The sequence below is a fragment of the Coregonus lavaretus genome (assembly GCF_964263955.1).
Source record: "Coregonus lavaretus genome assembly, contig: HAP1_SCAFFOLD_1788, whole genome shotgun sequence".
NCBI classification, from domain to species: Eukaryota; Metazoa; Chordata; class Actinopteri; order Salmoniformes; family Salmonidae; genus Coregonus; species Coregonus lavaretus.
This window is the reverse complement of record NW_028160607.1, coordinates 56341-70943: the sequence shown is the minus strand read 5'-3', so window position 1 is coordinate 70943 and position 14603 is coordinate 56341. Positions and strand designations below refer to the sequence as shown.

At 45.8% G+C, this 14603-nt stretch overlaps 1 protein-coding gene across 1 annotated transcript in view; it reads left to right on the top strand.

Annotated features, from left to right (window-relative positions):
• The window catches only part of LOC311121630 (protocadherin Fat 1-like), a gene marked incomplete at both ends in the record, with an annotated part of 33221 nt that extends 21561 nt beyond the window's left edge, over positions 1 to 11660 (top strand). Inside the window, 12 exon segments of the mRNA XM_084196092.1 lie at positions 1454 to 1473; positions 2108 to 2222; positions 2307 to 2494; positions 2597 to 2811; positions 2990 to 3127; positions 3324 to 3467; positions 3939 to 4106; positions 4742 to 5534; positions 7160 to 7317; positions 10868 to 11052; positions 11175 to 11335; positions 11476 to 11660. Of these exon segments, the coding sequence (XP_084052218.1) occupies positions 1454 to 1473; positions 2108 to 2222; positions 2307 to 2494; positions 2597 to 2811; positions 2990 to 3127; positions 3324 to 3467; positions 3939 to 4106; positions 4742 to 5534; positions 7160 to 7317; positions 10868 to 11052; positions 11175 to 11335; positions 11476 to 11660 (2470 nt within the window).
• Positions 11661 to 14603: the final 2943 nt, after the last annotated feature.

Sequence of the window (14603 nt, the reverse complement as noted above, 5' to 3'; positions counted from 1 at the left end):
GGTGTGGTATACCTTTTGAAATTAGTCTCGCAGAAGTTTCCAAAGTCATAATGAACTTGTAAGCACTGGTTGCTCTTTGTTGCCAAGCAATCAATTATGAAGTAAGACAGAGAATGAGGTCTGTGCTTTATCCCGGCATTAACGCAAGACACACACACACACACACACACACACACACACACACACACACACACATTAACACACAGCGCAGACTGATGGAATTATTCAACTGAAAAAAGATTGCTTTGATGATGAACTGACATAATGTTATTTAGTCTGTGTCACGATCGTCAAAAGGAGTGGACCAATGCGCAGCGTGGAATGCGAACATATTATATTATTATTCACCACACGAACAAAAACAACAAAACGATACGTGAAGTCCTTGGGTACATACACAAACCAACACGGAACAAGATCCCACAAAACACAAGTGCCAAACGGCTGCCTAAGTATGGTTCCCAATCAGAGACAACAAGCAACAGCTGATTCACGTTGCCTCTGATTGAGAACCACCCTGGCCAACATAGAAACACATGAACTAGAAACTGAAACAATGAACACGAAACATAGACTCTACACACCCTGGCTCAACATAAAAGAGTCCCTAGAGCCAGGGTGTGATAGTCTGTTATTGACAGTGGTCCTTTCCTCTTAACGGTCAAGCCTAAATATTCCTCAAATCCACTTAAACAACAGCAAGCTGTGTAAATAATATTTCCTCTCCAACCAACCAACCCACAGGAAAACAACAACAACATAATTAAAGACTTCCTCTATATGGACTTCATGCAGTGAGTGAGTGATTGATACAGAAAGTTCATGATAGTGCTTTTGTCCATTTGTCCTCGGCAATACAAGTATAAAGAGATGGTATCCACTATACATTAGGTAGTTTGCTTCAGTCAACAGCCCTAACCAAGGTGAAAACACACTTACACATGGCCAATAATATATATACAGTATATATTTTAAAACACTCACACTTGTAATTTCCTACTAGCATCTACTTTGCTGATTACTACTTTATTGAGGAAAAATGTACTTACTATGACTGTGAAATGTGGTTGTCTAACCTAGCTATCTTAAGATGAATGCACTAACTGTAAGTCCCTCTGGATATGACACCCTATTCCCTATTTAGGACCCATAAGGCTCTGGTCAAAAGTAGTGAACTATGTAGAAGGGAATATGGAGGATGCCATTGGGGACATTGGAGCCTTTGGTTCTGTTCCCAGCAGAAAGACTTACTGTATGATGATGTAGTTATGCATGTCTGTCATTCTTCCACAGTGTTGTTGTGTGGATTTACAACAAATTGTAGCTGTTTGTTCCAATATACCTCTAATTGACCTCTTACTGGTGCTTTTCAGCACTTCATATTGAGACAATAGTGCTCTCCTTGGAGCCATTTCTTTTTCGCCTGGTTATTTCTCCATGGACTCCTACCTAGGACTTTCCGTATCTCCGTTGGTACCTGCTGTGATAGAGAGCCAGACAGACTTTAATCTGTGATAAGAGTTGAGTTATGCAGCACACTCCTCTCTGGTTGCATCAGAAATGGCACCCTATTCCCTTTATAGTACACTACTTTGACCAGGGCCCATAGGCCCTGTGCCCTATATATGGAGTAGGGTGTAGTTTGTGATGCCTGCCTGGCTGTATTCATCAGGGTCTGTTGTTGTGAAGCAGCCAGGCCTCTATCATAAACAACACTAATCACAGACCTAAACACAGACGTGCCCATAGGATGTTCATGTCATCACAGAAAGACTCATTCTCGCTGGCCTCAACAACGTGCATCATTCAGGACGCCACACAGGAATGAGAGTTTACAGGATCAGTTAATGAATTGTTTTGTCACCTGATGACTCTGGAGGTTGTTGAGATCATGGAGAGATTTGGCCCCAATTCACTCCGCTACCGTGCAGTTATCTTAACAAATGACTGTGGTCAGATACAGTATGCTGGATATGCTTGGACTGGGCTGGGCAAGCTCTGGTTAAAACACGCCATTGACCTCCCATTCCATCTGGACTGTTCATGTAGGATAGAGTGGAGATGGCTGTGCATTTATGGGTTAAACTCTCTCTCTCCCTCTCTCTAGCAAACAACAGCAGGATCCTGTATTCCTTTGAGGACTCAGCCGATGGCCGATTCTCCATCCAGCAGGATTCAGGGCTGGTCCGTGTGGAGCGACCCCTGGTGAGGACCCAGGCTGGGTACACGCTGCGTGTCCGGGCCACAGACCAGGGCTCACCCAGAAGACTGTCCTCTGTCTGTTCTGTACTGGTCTCTGTGCTTAGCGTCAACGACAGACCCCCGGCCTTCCAAAACAGGGACTATGGCGTCACGGTGTCAGAGGACGTCACCTTGGGGACCCAGGTGGTCAGGGCGTTTGCGGCTAGCGGTGACCCCAAGGCCACCGCTGACATCACCTACTCCATCGTCAACGGCAACGAGCATGGGATGTTCAGCATCGACTCACACACCGGTAGCTATACTATAAATGTCAACTTTATTGTTTATGCCATTAGCTGTCCTAGTCATGTGTGTTTAATGTCCCTTTACTGAGCGTATGTATGTGTGTCTACAGGTGACATTTTTGTGACCAAGGCTCTGGATTATGAAGCGTCCCATGAGCACTATTTGACAGTACAGGCCTTGGACAAAGGCAGGACGAGCCAAGGTGACATTGCCACAGTAACCATCTACTTGACAGATGTCAACGACAACTCTCCTGTCTTCAGCCAGGAGGTGTACTCTGCTGTGATCAGTGAAGATACCGACACGGGCCTGACCATGTTGACCGTGAGTGTCTAGTAGTACTAAAACTGCAATCACTATAAATGAAACATTTTCAACCTTTGATTTGTACTCAATGCTCTATAGAAAGAAAGGGGGGAAATCCTGCAGTGTCATTTTACTAGAAAATGTCTGATGCAATATTGTTAACGTCCATTCATGCACTCTGTTCTTTGTTGTTAAGGTGATGGCTGATGACATTGATGGTCCCTCCAACAACCACATCCACTTTTCCATCATCAAGGGCAACCAGGCCGGGCCCTTCACCATAGACACGGTCAGCGGTGAGGTGAAGGTTGTCTGCCCGTTAGACCGAGAAAAGGTAGCTAACTAACTTTCCACATTCTTCCCATCTTTCTACCCATGTTCCTCTTATTCAACAGAGCACAATTAACACCCCAACTGTCACAGTTTGAAGCAGACAAGGATTGGCAATGTTACAAGCCTCAATTGTGTCTAATTGCTCTCTAAGTCTAGAGTTGATTTTTTTCCACCCCTTCACTCTGTGTTAAAACTAGGTGGCTTCGTACACTTTGACGGTACTGGCATCAGACAGTGGGAGCCCCTCCAGATCCAGCAGTGCCCTGATCAACATTGACGTGTCGGATGTGAATGATAATGCGCCCGTGTTCTCTGAGGCCGACTACAGCCTTGTCATCCAGGTAAGACAGGCATGTCAGAGGTAGACATGCCACGGAGAGATAAGAGAGAGATTCCATCTGACAACACGTCTGAAATGAAGTGAGGTTTAGCTGGAGGGTGCAAGTTAACTGAAGTCAAGAGGACTCAGAAACGTTATTGGGTGCCATAGAGTTGCACTTGAAGCAGGTGAGTGTAAGGAATAGTGTGAGGTATAGATACAGGATGTATAGCTGAGAAGAGAAAGACAGGATAAACGAGGGAGCTTCAGTAAGCCTCTGAACAATAGCTCCTGAATCAGCATCGAAAGACATGGATATGGAATCTCTCTCTCTCTCTCTCTCTCTTGGATATGGAATCTCTCTCTCTCTCTCTCTCTCTCTCTCTGTCTCTCCCTTCCTCCCTGCCTCCCTCTGTCCCCCTCTCTCTCTCTCCCTCCCTCCCTCCCTCTGTCCCTGTCTCTCTCTTTCTCCCCCCCCCCCCCCTTACCCCAGGAGAGTGTCCCAGTAGGGACCAGTGTTCTCCAGCTGACTGTAACAGATAGGGATGCCTCCCACAACGGCCCCCCGTTCTCCTTCACCATCCTGGGGGGAGACGAGGGAGGCTCCTTCCTAATAGACCCCCAGGGAACCCTCAGGACCACCACACTGCTGGACCGCACAGTAAAGGACCACTACATACTACATGCTCAGGTTGGACTACATTCATAAATGTACATTTTTCTGAAATGTGTTTTGTTCTTGATACAGTAAATGAATAGTAATCGATTAACCATAGAGGTGACTGAAGGGTCGTATATCTGCTATCTGTATTTTTTTTTATCTAAACATTTTTTTTGTTGTCATTTAGCAGACGCTCTTATCCATTGCGACTTACAGGAGCAATTAGGGTTAAGTGCCTTGCTCAAGGACACATCGACAGATTTTTCACCTAGTCGGCTCGGGGATTAGAACCAGCGACCTTTCGGTTACTGGCACAACGCTTTTAACCACTAAGCTACCTCCTGTATCAGGGAGCACCAGTAGGTTCACCGGAAACACAGGAATGGTTGCAAGCTTCTGTGATCATAGCAGAGTTGGTACAGATTGCCCTCATTCCAGTATTGATTATCTTCTTTAATCCCAGAAGCAGCAGTGAATAAAAGTCCACCAATTCCCCCCTCTGGTCAGCAATGGCGCTTGCAAGCCTGTTATTTTATCCTCTTAACCTGAAGTGAGGAATTCAAGCACTGGGTAGTGATTATAATGATAGGTTGTAATAATGATGTAATGGTTGTGGTTCTGTTGTGTTTCCTCAGGTGTTAGACAGTGGCAGACCACCGATCCTGGCCTCCAAAGTGATCAATATCAGGGTGATCCAGGAGAGCCTCCACCCCCCTGCTATCCTCCCCCTGGAGGTACTCATCTCCACCCCAGGAGAGGCCTACCCGGGCGGGGTGCTGGGTCAGATCCGAGCCACTGACCAGGACCTTTATGACTCCCTGACCTACCACCTCCAGCCCGACATAGCCAACACACTACTGTTCTCCCTGTCCCCCTCAGATGGCCGGCTGGTGACCCGGCCGGGTCAGGTCCTCAAACTGGGCCACTACCTGCTCAACGTCACCGTCACCGATGGACGCTTCACCACGCCAACCGGTGTCGGCGTGCACGTCCACCAGGTGACCAAGCGCATGCTGGAGAGCTCCGTGGCTGTCCGCCTGGCTGGGGTGGGCCCCGAGGAGTTCATAGGGGAGCACTGGAGGGGCTTCCTGAGGGCGCTGCGCATGGTGGCAGGGATCAGGAGGAGTGATGTCCAGCTGGTCAGTCTGCAGCCCTGTGAGCCCCCTGGTAACCTGGATGTCCTGCTGACCACTACCAAGGACAGGATCCTCCTCAGTAAGCTCAATGCCTCTGTGGGGGCTATTCAGGAGGTTACAGGCCTCCGCGTGGTCATGGTGTTCAGGAAGCTATGTGCAGGCTTGGACTGTCTTGCCATGCTCTGTAGTGAGGTGGTCACCCTGGACCAGAACTTCCTGACCACCTACAGCACGGATAGACTCAGCCTCATCACCCCGCCTCATCACAGATCTGCTGTGTGCCTCTGCAAAGGTACAACACACAACACACATCACACATCACACATCACACAACACACATCACACATCACACATCACACAACACACAACACACATCACACAATACACATCACACAACACACCTCACACAACACACAACACACATCACACATCACACATCACCACACACCACACACCACACATCACACAATACACATCACACAACACACAACACACATCACACAATACACAATACACATCACACAACACACCTCACACCTCACACATCACCCCACACACCACACATTACACAACACACAACACACATCACACATTACACAATACACATCACACAACACACATCACACAACACACCTCACACATCACACAACACACATCACACATCACACAATACACATCACACAACACACATCACACAACACACAACACACAACACACATCACACATCACACATCACACATCACACAATACACATCACACAACACACAACACACATCACACAATACACATCACACAACACACAACACACAACACACCTCACACCTCACACATCACCCCACACACCACACATTACACATTACACAACACACAACACACATCACACCACACACCTCACACCTCACACATCACCCCACACACCACACATTACACATTACACAACAGACACCACACACCACACACCACACAAAACACAACACACATCACACCACACACCACACACCACACAACACACAACACACCTCACACAACACACCTCACACCTCACACCTCACACATCACACCACACATTACACATCAGACACCACACAACACACAACACACATCACACCTCACACATCAATCAACACATCACATATCATCAGGCTATTGATAAAACAATAGAGGTCGTCCAATACACTACATTTTGGCCGTGTCCCAAATGGCACCCTATTCCCTACATAGTGCATTACTTTTTCCCATAGCTGTATGAGCTGTATGAGCCCTGGTCAGAAGTAGTGCACTATATAGGGAATAGGGTGCCATTTAGGATGTGTCCTCTCCCTCATTGTATTGATTTGATATGCTCGGTACTAGGTGGTGAGTGTCCTGTGTTGAAGCAGCTCTGTGAGGGGAAGCCCTGTCCTGAGGGATGTGTGTCCAACCAGAGAGAGGGACCATACAGCTGTGTCTGTCCACCTGACCAACAGGGAGGATGCTCAGGTACTCTCTGTCACTTAAACAACCTAACAGATCATCAATCAAGATAGTGTTTGAATGACTGTTTCTTTAGTCTAATGTTGCTAGACATTATTCTCACATTCCAGATGAATAGAGGATGACGAACAGAATTACATTTGAGTCATTTAGCAGACGCTCTTATCCAGAGCGACTTACAGGAGCAATTAGGGTGAAGTGCCTTGCTCAAGGGCACATCGACAGATTTTTCACCTAGTCGGCTCAGGGATTTGAACCAACGACCTTTCGATTACTGGCCTAACGCTCTTAACCACTAAGCTACCTGCCGCCCTAGAATGGCTCCTGTTTCTTCGGATCCTATATAACCATTACTTCAGTCACCACCAAAACAGATATTAGTAACAGAGATGTAATATGTCACATAACAAACTGATCCGTCTATCTGTTCTTTTTAAACCACAGGAGGTCAGTCTCTGTGGTTCAGTGGGAAGGGTTACATCAGGTACCGTCTGATGGAGAACCGTAATAGAGAGGAGATGAAAGTGTCTCTCAGACTGAGAACGCTGTCCCACCATGCCACTCTCCTGTTCGCCAGAGGAACAGACTACAGCATTCTAGAGGTAGGTCTATAGATGAGTCCCAGATGGCACCTATTCCCTATATAGGGCTCTGGTCAATAGTAGTGCACTATAAACTAGTGCACTATATACAGAATAGGCCACAAGTTGCTGTTGGTTGTTCAGTTAGGAAAATCAGTAATTTAATTTTAAGGGAATAAAACAGGCCATAAACTCAGGTGTAACACATCCATCAATACAACACTATACAGTACACCTCTAGAGACACTCACATACTGAATTGGAAAATAGTATGCGTTTAGTCAGTATTCTCTGACATCACATTGTCTGCGTTCCAAATGGCACCCTACTCCATCTACACTCAGTGGCCAGTTTATTAGGTAAACCCATCTAGTACCGGGTCGGACCCCCCTGTAGCCATGAAGGGATGCACCTGCTCAGCAACAATATTCAGTTACACTCTGTAGCTCAAACGTTGCTCAATTGGTATCACGGGACCTAACGTGTTCCAGGAAACATTCCCCACATCATTACACCACCGCCACCAGCCTGTATCGTTGACACAAGGCAGGATGGGGCCATGGACTCATGCTGTTTACGCCAAATCCTGACACTGTATTCAGCATGACGCAACTGGAACCGGGATTCGTCGGACCAGGCAATGTTCTTCCACTCCTCAATTGTCCAGTGTTGGTGAATGCGTGCCCACTGTAGCCGCTTCTTCTTGTTTTTAGCTGATAGGAGTGGAACCCGGTGTGGTCGTCTGCTGCAATAGCCCATCTGTGACAAGGACCGACGAGTTGTGCGTTCCGAGATGCCGTTCTGCACACCACTGTTGTACTTTGCCGTTTTCAACTCTTTCTCTCTACCGCACCTGCTTTTTGAACCTCTATGAAAAGCCAAGTGACATTTACTCCTGATGTACTGACCTGTTGCAACCTCTACAACCACTGTGATTATTATTTGACCCTGCTGGTCATCTATGAACGTTTGAACATCTTGGAGAAAAATCTGGCCTTAATGGCCATGTACTGTTATAATCTCCACCCGGCACAGCCAGAAGGGGACTGGCCACCCTTCAGAGCCTGGTTTCTTCCTAGGTTTCTGCCTTTCTAGGGAGTTTTTCCTAGCCACCATGCTTCTGCATTGCTTGCTGTTTGGGGTTTTAGGCTGGGTATTCTGTATATATACCTGCTGATGTAAAAATGGCTTTATAAATACATTTAATTGATTGATTGTAGCTGTTTTCGCCCACAGGACTGCCGCTGACTGGATGTTTTTTGTTTGTAGCACCATTCTCGGTAAACCCTAGACACTGTTGTGCGTGAAAAGCCCAGGAGGGCCACCGTTTCTGAGATACTGGATCCGGCGCGCCTGGCAGCAACAATCATACCACACTCAAAGCCGCTTAGGTCACACGTTTTGCCCATTCTATCGTTTAGTCTAACAGGAACTGAATTCCTGTCTACCTGTTTTATATAGCAAGCCACGGCCACCTGACTCACTGTCTGTAGGAGCAAACCATTTTCGTGAATGGGGTGGTGTACCTAATAAACTGGCCCCTGAGTGCACTTTATAGGGAATATGGTGCCATTTCAGACACAACCATTAGTGATGGGTAAAAACTCAATACGATGTATCATATCATTTTGACAATATCATAAAATATTTTTTGTTGCGCTAGTTGGCTGTACCTGCACCAAGGCTCCAGTATATTCCTTTATAGCTTGTTCTCCATCTTCTTTTTAAATAGGGAGCCAATTTATTTACAACACTTTTATTTCTGTGACTGATCAAAACTTGTTTTCTCATGGCTCTCTTGTCCCTCTGCAACAGACATATGGTGGGCAATATGTGTGGAACATCAAATAGCAAAAATATCACAGTATTGAAATGCAATAAACACTACATGACCAAAAGTATGTGGACACCTGCTCGTCGAACATCTCATTCCATTCAGCCACAAGAGCATTAGTCAGGTCGGGCACAGATATTGGGTGATTAGGCCTGGCTCGCAGTAGGCGTTCCAATTCATCCCAAAGGTGTTCGATGGGGTTGAGGTCAGGGCTCTGTGCAGGCCAGTCAAGTTCTTCCACACCGATCTTGACAAACCATTTCTGTATGGACCTCGCTTTGTGCACGGGGGCATTGTAATGCTGAAACAGGAAAGAGCCTTCTCCAAACTGTTGCCACAAAGTTTGAAGCACAGAATCGTCTAGAATGTCATTGTATGCTGTAGCGTTAAGATTTCCCTTCACTGGAACTAAGGGGCCTAGCCCGAACAATGAAAAACAGCCCCAGACCATTATTCCTCCTCCACCAAACTTTACAGTTGGCACTATGCATTCGGGGAGGTAGCGTTCTCCTGGCATCCGCTAAACCCAGATTTGTCCGTCGGACTGCCAGATGATGAAGCGTGATTCATCACTACAGAGAACGCGTTTCCACTGCTCAAGAGTCCAATGGCGGCAAGCTTTACACCACTCTAGCCAACGCTTGGTATTGTGCATGGTGATCTTAGGCTTGTGTGCGGCTGCTCAGTCATGGAAACCCATTTCATGAAGCTCCCGGGGAACAGTTCTAGTGCTGACGTTGCTTCCAGAGACAGTTTGGAACTCGGAAGTGAGTGATGCAACCGAGGACAGAAGATTTTTACGTGCTATGCACTTCAGCACTCGGTGGTCCCGTTCTGTGAGCTTGTGTGGCCTACCACTTCGAGGCTGAGCCGTTGTTGCTCCGAGACGTTTCCACTTCTCAATAACAGCACTTACAGTTGACCGGGACAGCTCTTACAGGGCAGAAATTTGACGCACTGACTTGTTGGAAAGGTGGCATCCTATGATGGTGCCACATTGAAAGTCATTGAGCTCTTCAGTAAGGCCATTCTACTGCCAATGTTTGTCTGTGGAGATTGCATGGCTGTGTGCTCAATTTTATACACCTGTCAGCAAAGGGTGTGGCTGAAATAGCCGAATCCACTAATTTGAAGGGTGTCCACATACTTTTATATATATAGTGTATATAGGATTGTGAGAATCGCAATACATATCGAATCGGTACCAAAGTATTGTAATAATATTGTATCGTGAGGTCCCTGGCAATTCCCATGCCTAACAACCATTGTCTATCTTAATGAACCCACTACTGCCCCCAGATAGTGGACGGTAAACTGCAGTACGAGTTTGACTGCGGCAGTGGCCCAGCCATCGTCTCTATACATTTACATTTTAGTCATTTAGCAGACGCTCTTATCCAGAGCGACTTACAGTTAGCACATACATTATTTTATCGAACCCACAACCCTGGCGTTGCAAACGCCATGCTCTACCAACTGAGCTACATCCCCTGCCGGCCAATCCCTCCCCTACCCTGGACGACGCTGGGCCAATTGTGCGCCGCCCCATGGGTCTCCCGGTTGCGGCCGGCTACGACAGAGCCTGGATTCGAACCAGGATCTCTAGTGGCACAGCTAGCACTGCGATGCAGTGCCTTAGACCACTGCGCCACTTGGGAGGCACGATGTGCAGTGCCCAGGTCCACAGTCCACAGTGCCCAGGTCAGTGATGGCCAGTGGCACACCGTATCCCTTGAGGTAGACGGCAATCACGCCATGCTGGTTCTGGATCAGCTCTACACAGCCTCGGGCACGGCACCAGGCACCCTCCACTCCCTCAACCTGGACGGAAGCCTATTCCTGGGTGGTGTTTCTGAATCTGACCAGCAGCGTTTGCCAGTCTCTCACAGTCGTGATCTACAGGGTTGTATGGAGGCAGTCAGGTATTTGATGTTTCCCTTCCTTTTGTCCACTTTTTTTCAAATGTTGTCCTTCTTTTCGTAAAGTGATTTGTGACAAACTTGCTTGTGAAATGCATAAATAAATGTTGATTTAATTTTGTCAGGTTTAATGGCTATGATCTGAACCTGGACACCGAGGCCCAGGCCCATGTTCTAGTAGAGGAGGTGGTGGGGGTGGCACCAGGCTGTGGGACCCTCCCTGTCCCAGACTGCTCCTCTCAGCCCTGTGGGAATGGAGGAACCTGCTCCACTCTGCCTCATGGAGGTAGGAGACAGACACCATTTACTGACAGAGATGAATCACCATACAGTCCTATTCACAGTCTACACAGAACACATTGATCTCAAACATCTTGTTGTCCTATATATATTATTTTGTACATTATACACTTGTTTCTATTGCAGGTTACTTCTGTAAATGCAGTGACTTGTTCATGGGGTCTCACTGTGAGGTGGCTGCTAGCCCCTGTTCCTCCAACCCCTGTCTGTATGGAGGAACCTGTGTCCTGGACAACCAGGACTTTTACTGCCAGTGTAGAGGACAGTACTCAGGACCACAGTACATAGAGCAGTTACCCATTATGGACTGAAATTTGGAATAATGTGTCCCAAATGGCACCCTATTCCTTTGTAGTGCACTACTTTTGACCAGGACCCATAGGGTTCTGGTCGAAAGTAGTGCACTGTATAGGGAACAGGTTGCCATTTGGGACACAACCAATCGTGACCTTGAGGTTCTATCTGATATCTTGGTCAAAAATGAGTTATTCACATAGAGTTGCTCTTTAGGTGGTCCTTAACATGTGAGACATGTCAGATTTCTTTTACAATGATCTGCAAGTTCTATCTGCGCAAACACCTTTTAACTTGGTGCTATAAGGTTCTATCTGCAATCCAATCACACAATGCTGGGCTGCCAATCAAAAAGAACTGTATGAAGGTGATATTATTGAGTCATGAAAGAGGAAGACGTCACAAAACAGTTACAGTGGGGAAAAAAGTATTTAGTCAGCCACCAATTGTGCAAGTTCTCCCACTTAAAAAGATGAGAGAGGCCTGTAATTTTCATCATAGGTACACGTCAACTATGACAGTCAAATTGAGAATTTTTTTTCCAGAAAATCACATTGTAGGATTTTTAATGAATTTATTTGCAAATTATGGTGACTGACGTAGTGTGTACAGCCTGCACAAAAAACAAAGCAGAGCTCATGCCTTTCAAGTGACTTTTTCCAAATCATCATTACAGTCGCATCATTCAGCCTTACAATGTATTAAATATCTAAACATATAGCCCAACGTCTGTAGAACAACTAAAGTTACATTAATAACTCTTTGTTAACCGCTCAACACAGAATAGCCGCATGTGCACTCCCTCAAATCATTTGGAGAAAATATGATTTCTATTTTATTCAGCTTTGTTCAATTGTATTCTTCATACTATAAAATAATGCCACGGAATTCTAAGCAAATCTTGTCTGCTAAATGAACTGGTGTAGCCCACAGCCATATGGCACAGCCAGATCAGGGCCTAACATAAGGACAACTCAGAGTATGCTATTCTGTTCTTCTTAAATAGACTACATTTTCTTCATATCATGCTTCTTTATACCTGTCTAAAATAAATTATGGATTTATTGTGAAGGTGTAGGCTATATTACATGAATTTATTACACTTTTTAAAATGTAGATGTTCCAAAGGTCTGCTTCAGTGGCTAAATGTGTTTATGTTAATTACCGGTCAATTACCGTGAGACTGACAGTTATTTGCTTGACAATCACCGGCTGATGAAATTTCGTGACTGCCACAGCCCTACTCTGAGACCAGGTTGCTCACATGACAGGAAAGCATTCTACAAGACACTGCATCATGTTTTATCACTGCCAGAAACACTTTTTTTCTTAAGAGCCCTTTCCCTTTTAATCAATTATTCATTAATTTAATCGCTGTAATGGTGTTTATTATAAAACCTCTCATACCACCTTTCAGAATAAAAATAATAATAATGTGGCAGTCATGTTTTAACTGCTAAAACAAGGATGATAAAAATAGGCCTGGATAGTAGATAAGGAACAACAGTAAGGCCAAGTCGCACCTGCACATTTGTCCTGTATGTGTCCTATGTAATGTATGGAGGGCTTGGACACTGTTTCCAAGTTCGTTGTAAATATGTCACACTGCAATGTCATCTATACTAAACAAAAATATAAACACAACATGTAAAGTGTTTCATGAGCTGAAATATAAGATCTCAGTCAAGCTTATTTCTCAAAAATGTTGGGCACCTTGTGTTGGGGACAATAAAAGGCTACTCTAAAATGTGCAGTTTTGTCACACAACACAATCCCACAGATGTCTCAAGTTTTGATGGAGCTTGCAATTGGCATGCTGACTGCAGGACTGTCCACCAGAGCTGTTGCCAGAGAATTTAATGTTAATTTCTCTACCATAAGCCGCCTCCAATGTCAATTTTATCGATGGCAATTTAAATGCACAGAGATACCGTGACAAGGTCCTGAGGCCAATTGTCATGCCATTCATCCGCCGACATCACCTTATGTTTCAGCATGATAATGCATGGCCCCATGTCGCTAAGATCTGTACACAATTCCTGGAAGCTGAAAATGTCATAGTTCTTCCATGGCCTGCATACTCACCAGCCATATCACCCATTGAGCATGTTTGGGATGACCTGGATCGACGAGTACGACAGCGTTTTCCATTTCCCGCCAATATCCAGCAACTTCGCACAGCCATTGAAGAGGAGTGGGACAATATTCCACAGGCCACCATCAACAGCCTGATCAATTCTTTGCGAAGGAGATGTGTCACGCTGCATGAGGCAAATGGTGATCACACCAGATACTGACTGGTTTTCTGATCCACGCCCCTACCTCTTTTGTTAAGGTATCTGTGACCAATTTATGCATATATTTATTCCCAGTGAAATCCATAGATTAGGGCCTAATCTTTTCTTTAATGAGTCTGACGCAAAGGATATACTGTTTCTCCCGGACCAGGCCCAAATCCCCGTCATTCGCATGAAGAAAAGACTGAGATACAGGGGGCGCAGATCCGGGTACCTTGTGAGAATTTGTTGGCGAGTGGGTAACCCGCCTCTACCATCCATTCTATTGTCCAACGTGCAATCAGTGTAGAAAAAACAAGATGACCTCCGTTCGAGACTGTCCTACCAACGGGATACTAAAAACTGTAATATCTTATGTTTCACCGAGTCGTGGCTGAATGGCGGCACGGATAATATACAGTTGGCTGGGTTTTCCGTGCATCGGCAGGACAGAACAGCTACGTCCGGTAAGACGAGGGGTGGTGGTGTGTGTCTATTTGTCAATTACAGCTGGAACGCAATGTCTAATATTAAGGAAGTCTTGAGGTATTGCTCGCCTGAGGTAGAGTACCTCATGATAAGCTGTAGACCACACTATCTACCAAGAGAGTTTTCATCTATATTTTTCTATTTACCACCACAAATCGATGCTGGCACTAAGACCGCACTCTAGAGCCTAGAGCT